The sequence below is a fragment of the Emys orbicularis genome, chromosome 4 (assembly GCF_028017835.1).
Source record: "Emys orbicularis isolate rEmyOrb1 chromosome 4, rEmyOrb1.hap1, whole genome shotgun sequence".
Classification (NCBI taxonomy): domain Eukaryota; kingdom Metazoa; phylum Chordata; order Testudines; family Emydidae; genus Emys; species Emys orbicularis.
The window spans coordinates 62,263,559-62,283,882 of record NC_088686.1 but is presented as its reverse complement, the minus strand read 5'-3'; the positions used below and the strand labels follow the sequence as shown (position 1 = coordinate 62,283,882).

At 46.5% G+C, this 20,324-nt stretch overlaps 1 protein-coding gene across 1 annotated transcript; it reads right to left on the bottom strand.

Annotated features, from left to right (window-relative positions):
• Window positions 1-26: 26 nt before the first annotated feature.
• GCHFR (GTP cyclohydrolase I feedback regulator) lies at window positions 27-19,937 on the bottom strand. The gene is made up of 3 exons (XM_065402975.1): window positions 19,817-19,937; window positions 7,482-7,576; window positions 27-947 (listed from the first exon to the last, which is right to left on the bottom strand). Exons 1-3 carry the CDS (start codon window positions 19,850-19,852, stop codon window positions 824-826), a joined length of 255 nt encoding a protein of 84 aa, XP_065259047.1. The 5' UTR covers window positions 19,853-19,937; the 3' UTR covers window positions 27-823.
• Window positions 19,938-20,324: the final 387 nt, after the last annotated feature.

Sequence of the window (20,324 nt, the reverse complement as noted above, 5' to 3'; positions counted from 1 at the left end):
GGAAATCACACAGTTTCTTTATATTAATTCTTTATTACTTATCAACTACAGTAGGAATTGATCAGTACAAATCAATCCAGGAATTATATGCAGTTGGTGAGATTACACAGCCAATACCTGAAATATTCACAGGACCTTTCTCCAGTGATATACTTCTCTAAAGATATTTCAAAGACCATGTGTTACACTGGAATGGCAGTCTCAGGGCTGACCAGGACAATGTCTGCTCACGCCAACCATAATCCCACTTGAGAGTCAACGTTCAAACTGTTCTCAGTGCTAAGGGGAGCTTGTTCAAATAGCAAGGACCGGGTCAGTGTCTGGCAGCCTATTTTTACTGTTCCAAGGAGACTGCAACAAGTAGTCTATGCTTGACCTACTCTGAGGACTGAGCAGGGGCTGCATTTAAATGGTAGCCTCATGAGCGAGAAGATCAGTGCTTAACTTCTCCAGGGGCAAAACCAGGCTAGTGCTTGACTTCACTCAAATACTTACTGAATGGGCAAGATTAACACTTAAAGTGCTGGCATTTCCCAGACTGCCATTCAGACAAATACTTAGGAGGAGCCATCCAATCTCCAAAGGATTCATGCATGATTTACCCTTAGAATTGAGTGGGCACATCTGCCTCCCCTTAGAGCTCATCTAATGGCATTGATGGTAGTTTTCCATTATGTGAAGTTTTGACTATACAGCACTTCCCTTGAGTGTGCCTGGAAACTGGGACAAAAATGAATTAATTAATGGGGAAGCTCAATGCCAGTCCTGTGCTAGATGATCCACAGCAATGTCTTGTCCAGGTGGAACACTACAGTCTTCCATGCTACTCCTTGTGGAGGCACCAAACCAGGGTCTGGCCCACCCCTGTCATGCTGACCACTCGGTAGCCATATTTCTCCAGCTTGTCCAACACAATACGGGGTGCATCATTCACGTAGTACTCCCAGCTGCAGCCAAAAAAAAGAAGAAAGGAAACACGATGGAAAGGTTGCAATGGATAGAAGAGGCACAGCTTCCCTTGCTAAAGAGACCTTGTGTCTCCAGCAAAATCAAGTTAATCCTGTGCAAGACACTGCTGTCACCACTCTGGGATAGAGCCCACCAAATGTGCAGTGTCCTATTATACTACATTGAGACTAACAACCACAATTTTCAAACTCCGTGAAACAAATTTGCCCAGAATTAAAGAGCCACCTAAAATTGGAGTGTAATTGTCCAAAACCACAGTCTGATTGGGTGCCTCAGCCTTTTAGAAGATTGAGCTGTTGAACCAACTCCCACCTGTGCACTGTTGGGGCCTCATCAAAATGAGGAGAATCCCTTTGCTTCCTCTTTCAGATCAGTAGCATTTTGTCTCTTTGAAGGTCTGCTGCAGGGGACTGAAGTAGGTATTGGTTGAAGGCTCCAAAATTGAGTTTCTTAGGCAGCCAGAGTGCAGAAACACTCATAGCCGCACCGCCAAAAGGAGAGACGAGCCCTGTTTGAAGATGAATGCATTCTAGGCAGAACTGGAAGTTAAGGTTGCCTGCCCTTTCCCATTCTAAGAGCCTATTTTCAGTTGTTCATAACTTTGACCATTCAGGCTGAAGCTTTCTATGCTGGGTGTCTGCCTCCGGCTGAATTGCATTGGCAAGTTTTAGCAAAAAGTATTCAGAGATTGCTAAGAAGGAGATGAGAAATATACACTGTTTGCTCATGTTAAAAAAATTCTTAGTTTATGTGAGAAGCTCTGGTGCCCCTATGGATTGCAACCAGGGCTTGAAATTTGTCAGAGGGGAGCCTTTTTCTGTTCTCATGAAGATTCCCAACTTTGGCCAAGTTGAGCCTATGAAAAATCTGAGTTCACACTGGCTCAGTAGACATACTAGAGTTTTGCAGCTAAATTCTCTGAAGATTGTCTGCACTGAGCATGCTCCAACCCAGAGCAGAGCAGGACTATCCTTGCAATTGATTTTCCGGGTTGGTCATGGTAACAGAAGCAAGGAGACTGTGCTCTCAAATGCAGAGGGGACAAGGGCCAGAATGGGGTGGGCGGCGACAGGAGTAGGTTGGGATAAGGAGCCTGTGGCGTGGAGACTGGGAATGAGAAGGGTTGTGTGGGGAGACAGACTGGACAAGGGGCCCAGGGACTGGCTTGTTCATCCAAACTGTGCACTGAATGAGGTAGGTATTCTTGGGGGGGGGGGGGGGGGGAGAGTATGCTGTATCATAATGTATATGCACAAGGGGCTTAATAAAGGTTGGACAGACAACCCTAATTCTGGCATTTCCTAACATAAGTACTGGACTTTGCACCCTTAATAATGTTCTTTTACTATAGTTTTTTGGATGTGATACATATATAAACTGATTGGAAAAGCTACCTAGTTATCTGCCAGGCTATGACCATACCAACCCATATGCTGATAATGATTGGAGCTATGAGGTCAGAGTTAAAGCTGTTTGTGGAATCTTAATTATAAATTTCCTGACTTCCAGACACTAAAAAACCCCAAAGTTGCTAAAGTTGAGGTTGCAAAATATTACTGGAGTGGGGGGAGGGTATTTTTAAAATATAATAATGGTGAGATGTGAGAGCTTGCTGAAGACTTCTATTTTATTTCTTCTGACACACTACACTTTGTTATAATTATAGGTGTGGTGTAAAGATATGTATTACAACTGCTTTTGAACTTAATGCTTCCCATAAGAGGCTTTCAACATGCTTTTTAAGTGTCAGTTTAGGCTCACATGTTGAGGTAAGTAAATATTATTCCCATTATGCAAGTGAAGGAACTGAGGCAGGGAAGTTTTGTACTTGAGCAAGTTGGTGGTGAGCCAGGATCAGAACCCCGGTTGGACTCCTTGTCCTGTGCCTTAGTCACAAGACCCTTAGTTGTTCAGACAAAAGACATGTCGTATTTGACTTAAGGATTTGGTCATCAGTATTTGTAACCTGTCTGAAACAGTGTGGATTGGCTGTCAGAATTTACAAATTCCTCCTTTCCAGTTAAAAGCCAGCAGAGAGAAATATAACTTCAGCAGACATCATGAAGAGCTTAAACCTTGAGCTTACCAAATTCTGGTAACCTCTGATGCATCCTGAAGAATTCCCTTCCAAAACAATAGTGACAGGCACTGCAATATGGCATGAATGCGCCAAATTGGGAGATTCTAACCTAAACGATCCAAAGGCTCGAGCTGGAAAAAAATAGTTGCGGTGCTCTCCCAAGCTCAGCTTGCTGGGGACACCAAAATGAAACTCTCAGGCGCCTGTGCAGATGTTCAAAATAGGATCACATGTGGTTGGTTGGGCTCCTCTGGTTTGGGATTTGGATAAAACCTGGAGCAGGGCTAGATTAAGAAATAGACACAATAGACACATGCTTTGGACTCAGCCTCCCAGCCCTGTGGTGAAGGCAGAATCTAAGCTCTCATTTATTTATTTAAAAAAAAAAAAAAAAGTGCTATCCTTCATAGTTACAAGAAAAGCCTAGAACTGTGACCCACCTGTAACTGATGCAGTGACATCTGCTTGAGTCTGCAGGCCACCTCCAGCAGCACAGCAGTCACAAGAAGGAAAGCTGTCTGGCCCTACACCTACCACCAAAGATGACCAGACCCCCACTGTCTGGGGACGTGGCTTAGATGCCCTGCTGGCAGTGTAGTGTTGGCTCTTCCCTTACTGGGGCTCAGATCTCCTCTCAGCTCCACTCCACACAACAGACTGGGGGTGGGAAAAGGTGGTGGTTCTAAAATGAAATGCCACTCACAGTAGATTGTGCAGCTCTGTACAATGTGATCATCCCTCTTTCTTACAGGCAGTGAAATAGTTAATTTTAGTGTTATAATTAGGCACGAATTCAGGCACAATTCACCTCCCTTAGAGCTTTTATTTCAGGCTCTCTGCAAACTCAGACCTACATGCATTGGTTTGTGAGTGAGTTTCGGGCTTATAATAAAATGCTGGTTATACAACTTAATTATGGAATCACTACTGTGGACCCAGAACACAATGAAATCCAACCATTGTGAAGCTTCATTTACAATGAGGTAGACAGAAACTCCCTGAGTTGCTTGGAGATAAGCTTTGCTCTTCCTATAGTAAAGTTTCATGTCATTCTAAACAGGTTCTGCTGGGCTAATGCCCTTGGAATGCAGCAACTGTCCTCAGCGGGAGTGAGCTGCTGCATTCCAAGGGGGTTATTTTCTTCACACTCCCTGTCTCCTCTTGCTCTACCCCAGCAGTGGGAGGAGGCAGCAGGGAGCTGCTGCTCTTCGCTGTGGCCATCAAGGACTATCCTGTACACAAGCCATCCTAGCAAATGGGTGGGGTGAGAATTAGCTTGCACTATTTACAAAACACCTACTAGCCTGAAGCAGATACAAAATATGAGAGGCAGGAGGTGGGTCCTGGGACCAACTCTCTGGTGGGAAGCCCAGCCCTGCACTGCGGGACAGGAATAGATTCTGGGATTGCTATCAGATGCTGTACCTCAGTCATTATTTGCTTTTGCAACTGGTTCTGACTAGTAGGTGTCTTACAAATTTGAAGCTCCTCCCCAGCTACTGGGAGTGACAAGGATATTTCTGGTGTTATTCCTTCTTTAAAAACAAACAAACAAAAAACCTGGTGGTGATTGCAGCAGTGAGGTAGGGATGCATCCACTGCTTTACCGTAAGCCTCCTTTTTTCTGGGGTCCTCTTCCCCCATGCATTACTCGACTGTGTGCCCCTGTTCATAGCCCTGTGGCAGCAGCACAAAAAACTGAATTTCTTGACAATGTCATTGCCACCTAGTGGTTTTGAATAGCAGCATGAAACTGATTAGAGACTTGTAAATTCCACTCTGTTGCCACTAATTAGGCTATGGGGCAGAAGAGGCACTAGAACTGTGTCTTCAAATGCAGGAAGACAGCACTCGATTGATTTATGTTTGGAAGGCTCTCTTCAACCACAAGGACTAGAACTTTTTCTTCACCAACTGAGAATTTAAGTTCTGTAGGGGTAGATAACTTAGGCCTCCATTTGCCAGGGTGATGATAACTAAAGTTTCAGGATACAGGGGGAATGAGTAGGGCTCCTTCTGTGTAATTAATGCTGGGTTTTTTTTCTCCACCACCACTCAAAGATGGAGGTGGACTCCAGTCAGCAGAGAGATCTAATAGCTTCTCCTCCACTGTTTTAATGATTTTTTTTCAAAGAGAAATAAGCAGATCAAGTAAGAATGGATTTTAGATGCAAACAACATGTCAGAAACACAAGTTATACTAAAGTGGAAGGTGGTGTCAAAATCAATGCAAGCAGCAAAATAATACACCGGGGCCTAGAGAAACTAGAACTATGGACAGAAAACAGCATTAAAAACTCCAATTGGAAAAATACAAACTAATATGTCATGGGGGGGGGGGGGGGATTGGAAATTCACTGCCCACTGAAGTCAATGGAAAGGCTCCTATTGATTTCAATGGTCACTGGTTCAGGCACTCAAAAGGGACACCTGGACAACAGCAATGCGGAGAGTGGCTAAACAGTGTCAGCTTGCAATGGACTCTAGCAGCGAAAGAGGCCAGGAACCAAATCAGGGAGCCAGGAAGTGAGTCATTCTCGATGCAGCTCTGGTGAAACTGCACTTGGATTATTGTATTCAGTTCTGGGGACCTGAGTACCAGAAATATTAATGACTGGCAGGAGTTCAGATAACAGCAACAAAATGATTAGGGGTCTGGATAAGGGATTGAATCATGAGGAAAGATTAAAAAGCGAACTATGTCTAGCTTGGTTGAGTTAGGAGAAGGAAGGTGTGCACCATGATAAGCACCTAAAGATATTTGGAGACTAAACAGCAAGGACATTAGGGTGGTAAAATGGGAACATCCCTACAGAAAAAGGAAAGCTGTAAGCTTAGCATCAAGAAATGCTTCCTGGCAATGAGATATAATAGTACTGTAGACAGTGACTTGCTGCTGCACCATCCTAGGCAAGTCACTTTGCTCCTCTGTGCCTCAATTTCTACCACTTACATCCTGGGGATAGAGACACTATGGCTATGTCTACACTGCAATAAAATACCTATGGCTGACCTGTGTCAGCTGACTCGGGATTGCAGGGCACAGGCAGCAGAGTTGTAAAACTGCAGTTTAGATATTTAGGCTCAGGGTAGAGCCAAGCTCTGAGACCCTCCCCCATTGTGGGGTCCCAGAGCCCAGTCTCCAGCCCAAGCCCAAATTTCTGCACTGCAGTTTTATAGCCCAGCAGCCCGAGTCAGCTGATACGGGCCAGCTGCAGGTGTTTTATTGTAGTGTAGACATAGCCTTGCTGATCTTTGAGACTGACAGAAGAAAAATGCAATATAAATATTATTTGCAGTGTAGCTGTAGCCATGTTGGTCCCAGGATATTAGGTTTCAGAGTAGCAGCCGTGTTAGTCTGTATCCGCAAAAAGAACAGGAGTACTTGTGGCACCTTAGAGACTAACAAATTTATTAGAGCATATTAGAGAGACAAAGTGGGTGAGGTAATATCTTTTATTGGACCAACTTCTGTTGGTGGAAGGGACAAGCTTTTGAGCTTCACAGAGCTCTTCTTCAGGTGTGGGCCCTTTCCACCAATAAAAGATCACTACTTTGCCTCTCTCATATAAATATTGTTTTTGTTGTTGTTTTGTTTTAAACAGGAAACTAAGAGGCAGTGCAAACTTTATACAGGGCTAACAGCTAAGAAGAGTTCCCAAGTTCTAATCCTAACTCTGCTGCTAGTTTGCTAGGTGGCCTTTGGTAAGTCACTTTGGTGCCTAAACACCTTCAAAAATCTGACCCTAAATCCCAATGATTTAAGTGGGAGTCAGGCACCTAAATACATTAAAAATACCTGACACTTAACCCTATGTGCCTCAGTTTCTCCATCTGCAAAGAGCAGGTCAAATTAACTGGAAAGTTTTGCAAAGCAGGCCCATTATGGATAAAGTCTATTAACTGAGAGTCATGCTGATGACCCTGTTCTTTTGAGGAAAGAAACTGGACATAAAGGGATGTTCTCTGGATCCACTGCAATGTTTGTTGAGAGACAGGCTTCAGGGTAGCAGCCTCATTGACAGAAACACCAGTTTCATTACAGTACACTACTACATCTGTCTTAATGAGACAGACGGGAGGGGTGTTAATGGGCTATTTCACCTCGGGCCACTTCACCTTGAATGGTCCCTTGAAATATGTGTTTACTTATGCTAAACAATCTGTGCCACCTTGCATTTAGCAGTGACACTCTGAGTACCTTTCCCAGACCCGAAGAGGAGCCCTGTGGAAGCTCGAAAACTTGTCTCTCTCACCAAAAGAAGATGGTCCAATAAAAAATATTACCTCACCCACCTTGTCTCTTCAATGAGAAACTTCAGGAGTGAGAAAAGAAAACTGCCCATGCTAGATAGAGAGAGGGGTAACTGACAAAGGATTTGAGATGGTGAGGAGGGGGAAGCGGAGAGAGAAGTAGCACAGAAATACTTACAAATGGTTCCCCAGCATGTTCCTCTTAATGGCACCCAGGTAGTCCATCAGATGTTGATCAGAATGTTCATCTCCAACCATTGTGGGTCCAACTTCCTGCAGAAGGAAATTTAAAATTCAGCAGATGAGAAAAAATACCATAGTCCGTGCATTTCTTCATCCCAACTTTCAAGGGACAGGTTAAACAGAGAAGAAATAAAAAGCCCAAAGAGCAAACCCTTGCAATTTGAGGGAGGGTATGTTCCCCACCCACATCCACGAGAAATGTGAGACTTTGGGGGAAGCTTATTTCTTGCACTTGTTTGTCAAGTTACACTCCTGCTACCAGGATCACAAGCAGCACATCTAGGAAGGAGAACTACTGTGAAGGAGATGGAGAGGAGAATCTATTGTAGGTGAGCCGGAGAGATCATGTTTACTGGAAACCTCTTTGTTCGCTAAAGCCTGGTCTACACTACAAAGTTTGGTCAACGTAAGCTACGTTGTGTCGACCTAATAATGCATGTGTCTACGCTTAAATTTGTCTCCCACCAATGTAAGTGCCCCATTATAGCAACACAGTAACATCACCACCACAAGTGGCATTGAGCCATGGTTGATGTACTGAGATCAATGCACTGCCAGTGAAGACATTGCATTACTATGTCGACCTTAACAGTCCTCCAGCAGCTGTCGCAGAATGCCCGACACTGACTGCTGTGGCCATAACTGTGAAATCCACTGCCCAGGGGTCACAGAGACCAGAAGGCCCCCGCCCCCTTTTAAAGCCCTGCAAATTTTTGAAATGCCTTTTCCTGATTGTCCTGCTTGGCGAGCACACCTCTAGTTGCTCTCCTTTGTTGTGTGCAACCACCTAGCTGATCATGCCAGCTACGCGCTCCAGCTTGGAGTAAACAGGAGATATTGGACCTTCGAGGCCTGTGGGAAGAAGAGCTTGTGTGTACAAGCACAGCTATGGATCAGCTGTAGAAATGTGGACATCTACGAGCAGATTGCACGGGAGATGACGAAGGGTACAGCCGGGATCAGCAGCAGTGCTGTGTGAAAGCGAAGGAACTGTGGCAGGCGTATCGGAAGGCATGGGAGGCCAGCAGTCGATCCAGAGGAGAGCCTCAGACCTGCTGCTTTTACAAAAGCTGCATGACATGCTTGGCAGAGACCCCACCACCACCCTACAAACCACCATGGAAACCTCTGAGGAGCCCAAGTTACAGTCCCTGGCATGAACCGCAAGGATGAGTAGAAGGTGGAGGAGGATGGGGGACATGCGACCAGAGGGTCCAGCTATGCCGTGATCCAGCACCTGTTTGAGACTCCATTGCAGCCCAGTCAATCTTGGCGGTTGAACATGGGCGAGCCCAATGCAGGGGAAGGAACCTCGGGTAAGTGTAATTGTATTTCCCATCACAATGATGTACTGATGGCACCCCAAACTTAACAGGACACAACTATCAACTGTTCATTAATTTACTCATACTAGAAGAGGTATAGGTACAACAGAGGTAGAGTTATCTGCTTGTCATTCCCCTGTAGTGTCCCTTGCTTATGTCCCTTGAATCCTCCTGAGAGAGCTCAATGAAACTTCCATGGAGGTACTCTGCAATCCTCTGCCAAAGGTTTCCAGAGATGGCAACCTTATTGCTCCCTCTGCGGTAGGACACTTTCCCACGCCAGTCAGTGCTAATTTTGGCAGGCACCATTACAGCATGCAGGCTAACGGCATGTGGGCCTGGACAGCTTCGGGACATCATCAGCAGCTGTGCTCTCTGTGACTTTGTTACCCTCAGGAGTGAGATCTCAGCTAAAATCATCACCGCCTGTGGGAAATGGTGCCAGTATTCAGTGCTCTTGGCCTACACTCAGTTTCATGCAACCAAGCAATTGCCTCCTCATTTCCCGCACTTCTAGCAGGCCATAGTCAATATCGCTGGCGCTGTGAGTGGCACCGTGCACAAGCATTCCAAAGCAGAAATGTCAGCAAGCACGTCTTGTGTAATACTTTAGGGGAGCAAAAGAAGGGAGTTCTGAACCTTAACTTTTACCTTCCATTGTGACTATACTGACAACAGTGCCTTTTGTGTTTTAGCTGCAGCTGCGCATATTGCAGACTGTATGGACAAAAAAGGGCCAGGAGTCCCAGCAGGAAAAGGAGAGGGAGATGCACCAGGACATAATGGGGCTTCTCCAGCAGCAAGCCCAAATGCTGCAAACTCCTGTGGACCTACAGGTTCACCAATCCCGAGCTCCCCTCCTTTTTCAGTCCCTGGAGATCTCCATTGCAGCACCTCCCCTACTCACCCCCTCGACACATGGCATCAGGGGGGCCACATCCCTATTCTACCTGGGGGAACATTAAGGACAAGCACAGCTTCACACCTACTGACTTGAGAGAGCCACAGCTGCTGTATGTATAGGTAAAATGGACATTACAGTTCTTTCCCCTTGTTAAGTTCTGTTCCATTAATTTATTAAGTTTTCAATGTATTTGCTTTTAAATTGCACAGGTTTTTCTTTGCACTGATTTTGTTACCGAATAAAATTTATTATTTGGAAAACAATTAATCTTTATTGGTTCACAATATATGCTGCAGAGTGCCTAGCACCCACTTACTTGATACTCATAGGCTCAGTAACAAACAGTGTAATAATCATAAACACCACAAAATTACTCAATGCATTGTCAGTGTTATATTCACACATGCACACCAAGCACCACACAATTCCTAACAGGCCCCAAAACAGCAGACCAGGTAGAGCACAGTACACCACAGCACATTACTATGTCTCACTGTTAAAGTGCTCTTTCAAAGCCTCCCTGAGCCATAAAGCTCCATATTCAGCTCTTCTAATAGCCCTTGTGTCTGGCTGTTCAAACTCAGCAAATGGACGCTCCATCTCCATCTCCAACCCAGCAACTTTTCCGCTTTACTTCACAAATATTATGCAGGACGCAGAAGGCAGCTATAGTCATTGGGATGCCTTTTTCACTGAGATCTAATCTTGTCAGTAAAAAGCGCCAGCATCCCTTCAATCTACCAAAAGTTTATTCAACTGTCATTCTGCATCTGCTGAGCCAGTAGCTGAATCTTTTCCTGCTGCGGTCGAGGTGGCTGGTGTACAGCTTCATGAGCCAGAGGTAGGCCGGGTCCCCCAGGACCACTGTTGGAATTGTCAATAATAATCCACCAGTCAAGAAAGAAAGTCCCTGCTTGTAGCTTTCTGAACAATCCTGTCTTCTTAAAGATGGGAGCGTCGTGCACGTTCCCTGACCAGCCAACACTGATGTTGGTGAGGCATCCCTGGTGATTCACCTACACTTGCATAACCATAGAAAAGTAGCTCTTTCTCTTTTTTTATGTATTCTGTGGCACGGTGGTCTGGTGCCAAAATAGGGAATGGTGCGCCGTCTATTGCTCTACCGCAGTTTGGGAACCCCATAGCTGCAAATCCATCCACTATGTCCTGCACATTGCCAAGAGTCACAGTCCTGCGTAGCAGGAGATGATTAATGGCCCTGCACACTCACATGACAATGGCCCCCACAGTGAATTTTCTAATTCCAAAATGATTTCCCACTGACTGGTAGCAATTGAGCATCGCAAGCTTCCACAGTGTAATTGCCACTCATTTCTCCAGTGCAGCTCCCACTTCGATGTCCCTGAGCTGGAGGGCTGGGGCGAGCTCAACACACAGATCTAGGAATGTGGAATTGCGCAATCGAAAATTCTGCAGTCACTGCTTGTCATCCCAAGCCTACATTACAATGTAATCTCACCAGTCAGTGCTCATTTCTCAGGCCAAGAACGGGCACTCCCCCATCTGCAGCTGCTCTGTGAATGCCACCAACAACCTTGAATTGGTTCTCGCTATGTCCCACAGCAATCTGACCTCCAGGCAATCGTCATGTTCCCTGCTGATTCGGTTATTCTTGCAGCTCTGCTAATACCAGAGGATCGTGCATCCTGTGCTTGCAACATGTATGACAATAGTGCAGAGCTGTGCAGACTCCATGCTTCTGTCCAAGATGGCGGACGGCAAGGAGCATGGTGCAGGTTCGTGGAATTTTTTAAAAAGCATGAAAATTTTGGGATATAGATGACATTATGGGATGGAGACAGTTGCATGCTGGGAAGTTGACCTCTGGTTCCCAGTCACCCCTTTGTGACTTGTTTCTGCCCCACCACACATTGCCAAAACTCCCCAAAAAACAGTGCACTGGATGGTGGCAGGATGCATATTGGGATACTATCCATGGTGCAGTGCACTGTGTATTGACAAAAGCCCTCCTGGTGAGTACGTGCACCGCCGACACAAGGAGCCAAGCATGCATGCGCACAAGCGATATACTAACTGTGGAGGCTTTATGCCAATGTAACTTATGTTGACCAAAGTTTGTACTGTAGACACTCAGAGTATGCCTACACCGCAATTAAAAACCCGCGGCTCGCCCGTGCCAGCTGACTCGGGCTCGCAGGGCTCAGGCAATTTAATTGCAGTGTAGATGTTTGGGCTCAGGCTGGTGCCCGGACTCTAGGACCCTGCGAAGTGGGAGGGTCCCAGAGCTCAGGCTGCAGCCCTAGCCCAAACATCTACACTGCAATTAAATAGCCCCTTAGCACGAGCTCCGAGAGGCAAGGGTCAGCCAGCGTTTGGCTACTGATGTTGTTTGCCCACGTAAGCACTTCCTACAGGACACAGGAGCTGCCTCCTCTCACAATGGGAGTGTGAGCCTTAGGCACATTGCTCTAGCAGAGCCCTCTGCTGGCTGAACAGGGAGAGGTGCTGATGGGGTTCCAAAAAGATCCTTCTTCCGAGGAATTCTCTAGCAGATACATGTGGTTTCATGAAATGAGAGGAAGATGCTGGTGACCATCTCTGGGAATAACCAGGTACAGAGAAATGCCAATGAAATGTAAAGTGATTGTTGGCATGTACCCTTTAAAGCGAAGAAAAGCAAATGGGATGGAGGTAGGAAGACAGAGGTGTAAGTCATCTGAGTGTTTACATTGTGCCATGTATATCCCAACTGCTTGTATTAAAAAGCATTTACACAGTGCTACAAATGTGTCATTTTACAGAACATTCTCTGCCCCCAAAGAACTTCCAAAACCAAGGTCCTAATTATACTGTAATGTATAAGGTTGGGGGGCTAGATTAAAACATGGTAGCCTTGGATACAATCAGAACACGGGTCAGTCTTACAACATGGATGAGACCAAACCATGTTTTACCTTGTTCCTGAATTATACTATGGCTCTGGGCTTTTGCATGGCCGTTACCAGACTATACTGATTACGGTTAAAACAGTTAGTTCCCATTTACACTGTAAGAATGAACTGTGTTTTAACTATGTCTGGGGACAACAGTCTTGTATCAGAGTCCTCCAACATAATAGAAATTACAGGGCTAACAGGAACTAAAGGACAAACACACAGGACAACAGTACAGGTATGGGGGAGAGGAGAGTGCATTTGATGAGGAAAGGACGACTCAAGAACAAGGCCCCTCAAACACCTAATACTCTGCCTGTCTATAGCACTTCCAGACACAGAATTCAGAATGCTTTACGGCCATTAATTTTTTAATCTTCACAACACGTGTGAGGTAGTCAATTATCACCCCTACTCAGGGTGGATTGATTTAAATCAAGGCAATTTAAATCAGCGATTTAAATCATCAAGTGGAAAGCCTTGATTTAAATAACTGATTTTAATAAACTCTTCCATTTGTGCTTCAGTTATTTTCTAAAGAAAGGTGCATTCTCATTCATTGATATAACCATTAAAACATAAAATCATAAGACTGGAAGGAACCTTGAGAGGTCATCTAGTCCAGCCCCCTGCACTCATGGCAGGACAAGTATTATCTAGACCATCCCTGACAGGTGTTTGTCTAACCTGCTCTGAAAAATCTCCAAATCTCACATGTTGATTTATAACTAAATAGAGCCTTTACACTGGATTTGTTACATCTTTTTGCTACCTTGGAGGGTACACTATAACTACAGACATTTATACAAGCAATTATATAGCTTCATATTTTCAGATTCTTATTTATTAATTGTACATTTTTAGTATGTTTGAAAATGGTGAATGACATTTCTTTTATTTACTAGATAATTCATTTTTTGCTCATGATTTGTGTCACGCTGCATTAGCGTGGTAACTGGAATTTAATTAAACACACAAAACAGCAGATGCCATTTATTTTTATTAAGCAAAATAAGCCCTTAATACAGTATACGAACTATTGTGCCATACTTATGAAGCTTGATCTCAAAAGTTGGATGTTTTCCCCTGATTCTTTATATTAAAAAAGTCTTTAACTGAAGGTTTCTGATATAAGCTCATGGATTCAGCATATTTAACTTTTATGTAAATATTGAGACATTCTCCTAAGTTTTGTATTTTGTATTAAATTCAGATTTCATTTTAAACTGGTTTATTTTTAAAAAGAAAAAAATTATTATTTAAATAAAGTTAAAAAATCCAATTTAAGTTAAAAAAAATCTATTTTTTTATTTTTTCAACAACAACAAAAAATATTTTTATCCACCTTGGCCCTATTTTTATAGAAACAGAGGTACAGTGTCTAAGTGACTTGTATGAAGCCACAGAGTGAGAATCCAGTAATCCTGGCTCCTTGTCCCCTATTTGACAGAGCATTATCAACTGCTACAACTGGGCATGGAGGTCGGGTGCTGTATCCAAAAGGGGTCTCCCCCACATGTTCTGGAACCTAGTACAGCCATCACCAGACCATAGGCACCAAAATGCAATAGTTAAAAACTCATTTTAACTACTTAGACTTAGTTAAGAAGAGCATGAGGGTAAAATTGACATTGAGTCAAAGGATTTTACTGCCCCAGGCAAACGGGAAATTACATTTCTGGCCGGCTGTATGGTAGAGCTGGCAGTGGATAGAAAGTAGCAGCAGCAAGTAGTCTTCTCTGGAGCCAGCAAGGTTGAAGGAGCAAGAAAATATGATGATTTTGTTTTTACAAGAGAGATGAATGTTGGAGCCCAGAAGTTCCATGGAATTTCAGAAGGGGAGAACCAGGGGTGGCTCAGAGGGGATGAAACAACCCCAAACAGGCTAGAAGTACAGACTCAGGGCCTGATCTTGCTCCTACTGAAGTCAATGGCAGTTTTTCCATTTTCCCCTTGACTTCATAGACGGCAAGTTATATGGGCCTGTGGTGCCCGTGCGCCACCAATATTCAGGAAGGTGGGCCCGGCTCCACCAATGTTTAGGCTTATACACCTCTAGCCCAATATAATACGACCCGATATAACACGAATTCAGATGTAACGCAGTACAGCAGCGCTCCGGGGGGGGGGGGGGGGAACTGTGCAATCCGGCAGATCAAAGCAAGTTCGATATAACGCAGTTTCACCTATAACGCGGTAAGATTTTTTGGCTCCCGAGGACAGCGTTATATTGGGGTAGAGGTGTATTTTCAGAGCCGTCCCGTCCATAGGAGGGACCGGGGCAACCGCCCCAGGCCCCACTTTGGGGGGCCCTGCGCTTCAGGGGGATGCGGGGTCCAGGGCAGCCTGAGGAGTTAGCAGTGGGCCTGGCGCCAGCAGCAGCAAGTGACCCAGACAGCTCCACTCCACCTCGCCTCTTCCCGTCCCTGCTCCGCCCAGCCCTCACTCCACCCCTTCCCCCAAAGCCCCGCCCCCTCTTCCTGCCCCTGCTCCACCCCCTCCCCGCCCCCATCCTATCCCTTCCCCCAAGGCCCCGCCCCACCTCTTTCTGGCTTCCGCCCCCTCCCCCGAGCAATGCCAGGAGCCGGCTGGGCGGAGCAGGCTGGGGCCGGGTCACTTGCTGCTGCCAGCGCCAGGTCCCCTGCTAACCACCCAGGCCACTCTGGACCAGGGCCGGCTCCAGGCACGAGCCGAGCAATCCTAGGGTGGCACGGCCGCCTTTTTTTTTGCCTTTTTTTTTTTTGGTTTGCCACTCTGGCCGCCCTGTAGGGGGCGGCGACGCGGAAGAGGGGAGCGCCCTGCTGGGAGCGGGCTACGCACTCCGTCTGCCCCAGCTGGTGCCAGGTCTGCAGCAAGCCCGGCAGCCCACGTCCTTCCCTCCCCACCGACCTTCAATTCACCTGCAGGCGGGAGCAACGTGGAGCCCTCCCGGCAGGCGGCGCAGCGGGAGGGACCGAGTGGCGAGCGCCCCGGCTGAAGGAAGCCCTGGCCGCCCCCCTTCTCTCTCTCCCCCCCACTCGCCGGGGCGCGCACTCCGCTGCCCGGGGCACATCTGCAGCGCAGGGAGTCCTGCTAGCCAGCGCGGCCAGGGGAGGCAGCCGCGAGCCACCAAGTAAGTGGCACCGAAAGTTTGCACCCTGGCTCTGGCCGCTCTGCACGTTTTTGTTTGTTTTTTGTTTTGCTTGGGGCGGCAAAAAAGCCAGAGCCGGCCCTGCCCTGGACCCCGCATCCCCCTGAAGCATGGGGCCCCCAAAGCGCAGGGCCCAGGGCGATTGCCCTGGTCTGTCCTATGTATGGGACGGCTATGCTTGGACCAGTTCTGAGCGCCACCAAAAATTATACAAACCTGGCGCCCTTGGGAGGAGCTGTCTCTCAGGTCTAGTCTACACTTGAAAAGGTTTGCTGATATAGCTATACTGGTATACCCTCCTAGTGTAGATGCAGCTTGTAGCTGGCAAAAGAGTGCTTTGGCTGCTATAGCTTATACCTCTGCTCTGAATGGAATAAGCTATTGTGCCAAAAGCACTTGTTTGCCAGTATAACTGCATCTACACTAGGATATAAAAGTATTGTAAAAAAAAAAAAAAAATCACACACACCTCTCTAATAGACATTACTATACTGGCAAGTTTTAAGTGTAGACCTGGCCTTAGTGCCAGAGAAGAGAGGGGTTATGCCAAGGAAATAGCAAGGCCTGTGAACAGGAAAGGAACGGAGCCTGGAGACCTTGTATTGATTTCCATGAACTAACCTTAGGGACACATCACGTACATGCTGTTCCTGGAACGTGTTCTCAGGGTGATGGTGGGCAAGGGCACGATTATGCGAGCCTATGTTACAGAAGCAAACAAACTAGCAGCCCGAAGCAGTGCACCTTGACCCACTACTGGCTTAGCAATGAAATTACCGGACAGTAGAGGCAGCTAAGTCCAGCGCAGTGGCAGCATGACTTACATACAGGACTATGGGAACACAGCACAGCAACGATAGCAGAGGACTTGTGCATAGCCAGCCACCCCAATGTAACCTCTGACAGGGAGGGGTTATTAATATGAGGTCAGTCCTCTGCCCCATAGTTCTCATCCATTAACACAGCAACTGTGACAATGCATGTTTCTTAAATCAACAACGCCTCTATAATAAGAGCAGAGCTCTAGCACTTTTACAGATTCAGACTAACACGGCTACCCCTCTGATACTAGCACTAGATAGTACTTAAAGCAATTTACTAACAGTTCTGTTCACTAATATTTAAAAAGCAAATCAAACACACATTTTAGACAGTTGTGTGACACACAGAGTCATTCTATCCATGGCAGGGAATCCTTAGTTCTGCAACCACGGGATAAATTGCATTTTTAAAATATACATTATTTTGAGCACCTCACCTACATCCTGGCCAGTAATCTCAGCTGGACCTATTTTCCAACATTCCAAACCACGGAGCAGCTTCCAAAAAGCTACTGTACAAAGAACAAAAATCTGGCACAGCAAAGGCAGCCATGCCACCCTCCTTCTGGCCATTGCCAATGTGGACCAGGTGAAAGCAGGATTTTTTTTTTTGAAACGTACATTAGCCCACTACTGATTTCAGTTGTTGTTTCACTTGTGGACCAATGACAATTTTAAGCTCTATAACATTTGCTATATCCCACTGAAGCGCTGAGATCCCAAACTCTCCAATGACACATCAGAGGACCCAATCCTGCAATTGGATCCACTGGAGTGGACTTCTGTGCCATGCAGAGACCCATTGATTCCAAGGGAACTCTAAGACGGGACAGGAGTTTGCCCACAGCGATCCAACTGCAGGACTGAGGCCTGTATTTGTAACTAGCTCTGAGGATTTATGAACTGTAGACATGAACACTGTGACTATGTGACACGCACACATTTATTTTCCTACCATCCAAAGCTTATCTGTGGTAACTAAGGTAACCTGGCCATGCAGACACAGAGATATGAAAATCCGTACCAATAAAACTTTTAAAAGCACTGGAAATAGCAAGTATTATATTGAATTATAAACAAGATGAGATGGTGTGTTGCTATTTGGGATCATTTACATAACCTGTGAAGGGTTAAAGCATCTACCCCAAACCCATTACAGTAAACAGGAAAGTCTTTATTCCACTACACACCATCATGTTTTCTCGCTGTATATAACATACACGCACAGTTTCAAGAAGGTGAGTAATAGGAGCAGTTCTTCCACTACCTGAGTTTGTATTTTTTTTACAGAACTCCTGACCACGGGTTAATTTGTTTCACAGTCAAGTTCTTCCTATTGCAAAAATCACATCCTCATATTCTGGACTTCAGTCAAAATTTACAAGTCTCCCCTTTAAAAAATAAAGAAAACAAAACAACTCTTTTGCCTGCTATTTAGACTTTATGCAGACAGCACCTGAAACTCTGTTAGCAATCACTGTGTTTCCTGACCTGTGTGAACCAATGTTTTTGTCCTGTACATGACTAGATTAGACAAGCAGGCTATAGACTAGTTGGGAGTGCCCAGAGCACAATTGTCAGAAAAACATCCCGTTCCACAGTAACTATGCTGTAACTATGCTAGCAACCATATTTAAACATGGTTTCAACTGTATTGTTGCATGTTCAACATGCGTAACCTGGTCAGACTTCCTATTTCCCTTGACAGGGCCATCAGGGAGAGGAGTGGAGGCAGGACTATTTGCAGGGAATGGTGAAAATCGATGGTGAAGGCGGCCACACGTGCTGGTTTGTTGGATGGCAGGACAATTCCTTCTCAGACACACTCAGGCTCTTACAGCTAGTTTCCTTTTGCCCCCATAAATTACCTCTGAGCTATGGACTATGTTTCTTCCTATTCAGTCAGAGCCCTCTAAGCGCTTGCCAACACTAGACTTTTGTAACTGATTGCCAGTTAACTCACGGTACAGAAGTCTAGCATAGACATACCCTGAATGATGCCCATATGAGACACCCAGGAAAGGGAGAGGGCAGTCCGTTGGGGTTTTTCCTCTCCAAGTTCCAATCAGTGCCCCAGAGATAGTTATCTGGCTAAGTGCAAGACTCTTTAAGTGTAAACCATGTATCCTGGGAAAGGGGAGGGAATTTATCAAGCCCGGAACAAGTGTCAAAACACAACCAGGTAACAGATGCCAGGATCTACCTGACAGCAAAGAGAACAGTCAAGGACTATATTAGCTGCACAAGTAATCAACAGTATAGCACACCCCTATTGGAGGGTGGAAAGTCAGCTGTCACCCAGCTGTTTGCAGAAGGTACCTACACAGCTGGACAACAGTACTATGCATTGCACTCCTGGAATGGAGGGTGAGAAGGGAATCAGCCGCCATCCAGCTGTTTGCAAAAACACTATTTACCTCCAAAGCTGGGCAGCAGTATCTCAATACTACAGGAGCAATTCAGGTGTCATCCAGCTGTTTTTAAAATACACTAAAATCTCTGTACAGCTAGGCAACGGTACTATACATGGCACTTTGGAATTAAATTTGGGAGGAAGGAATCAGCTGTCACCCAGATGTTTGCAAAGGTACTAAGTTACCTGCACAGCTGGACAGTAGTACATCGCACCCCTAGAGAGGGGAACTCAAGTGTCATCCAGCTGTTTGTAAATTCAAACACAAACAAATCGTCAAACCCACCGCCAGCACCAGACATAAATAAAACCATGAGCTGGAAATAAACCAGGCAGCGTGTCAGAAACATCAGTGCACGTTAATGAGAAGCAGCTGCCACCAGGGACAAGAGTAGGATCAGGAGAGAGCGAGAGCGCGCGATCCCCTCCGGAGTGCACTTGGTGCTGCCACAAACCCCGAGTGAAGCCAGAACTCGCCCTGCTGCCATGATTCAAACCACGGAAGTCGTTCCCGGCCCTGCCCCTCTACGCCTGTATTTCTCAATAATCTCCAGCTCCCTCCCTTCCTGGGGACGGGAGAACTGCTACAGGCTGGGCTTCTCTGGAGGGGGAAGGAAGGGCTCGGTCCGGATCCCGTTAAGCCAGGCACTGGCATGCCCGCTAGGAAGGCGGAACACCGGCCCCAGTGGGAGAGGGGTGCAGGCAGGGAGAGGGTCCTGCCACATCCCCTCCTTCCCCCATGCACCCGCAGCGCACACTCACCATGCGGATCTGCGTGCTGATGAGAACGTAGGGCATGATCCCGGCTACCCCCGGCACCAAGGTGGAGTCTATTGCCCACCGCTCCTGCTCGGAGTCTGGCTCTGCCTCCAGCCCCAGTTTAGCCTCCCACACGTGACATCCTGCCCAGCCGCGGCCACACCCCCGCCTGGGGCAGCCTATAGCCCGAGGGGACGTCTGGGTGCACCGTAGCGGTGGGAGCAGCGTAGGGCCATTACCTTTCCCTCGTGCTGCCGGGGATTCTCCCAGGGGTTGCTGCGCTCAGTGCCTGGCTGCAAAGACAGCAGGCGGTTCCTGCAGCGTACCTGAGCGAGCCTCGCAGGGGCGTTGGCGAGGAGGGCTGCGTAGTGTGTTGCTGCCAAGCTGGGGCACGGAGCTCTCCAAAGGGCATGGGGGAGCCTGGTCGCGTCTGCGGACAAGGCCTAAAAGCAGAGGGCTGGGTGGACGGCAGGCCAGAAAGGTCATGGGGAGTCAGTCCATGGAAAGTTTT

Bases quoted from the DNA above. Each gene is read 5' to 3' on its own strand.
- GCHFR (XM_065402975.1), bottom strand. From the start codon at position 19,852: ATGCCCTACGTTCTCATCAGCACGCAGATCCGCATG. The intron at 7,577-19,816 runs GTGAGTGTGCGC...TTCCTTCTGCAG, and splicing joins TCAGCACGCAGATCCGCATG to GAAGTTGGACCCACAATGGT. The intron at 948-7,481 runs GTAAGTATTTCT...TTTTGGCTGCAG, and splicing joins AACATGCTGGGGAACCATTT to CTGGGAGTACTACGTGAATG.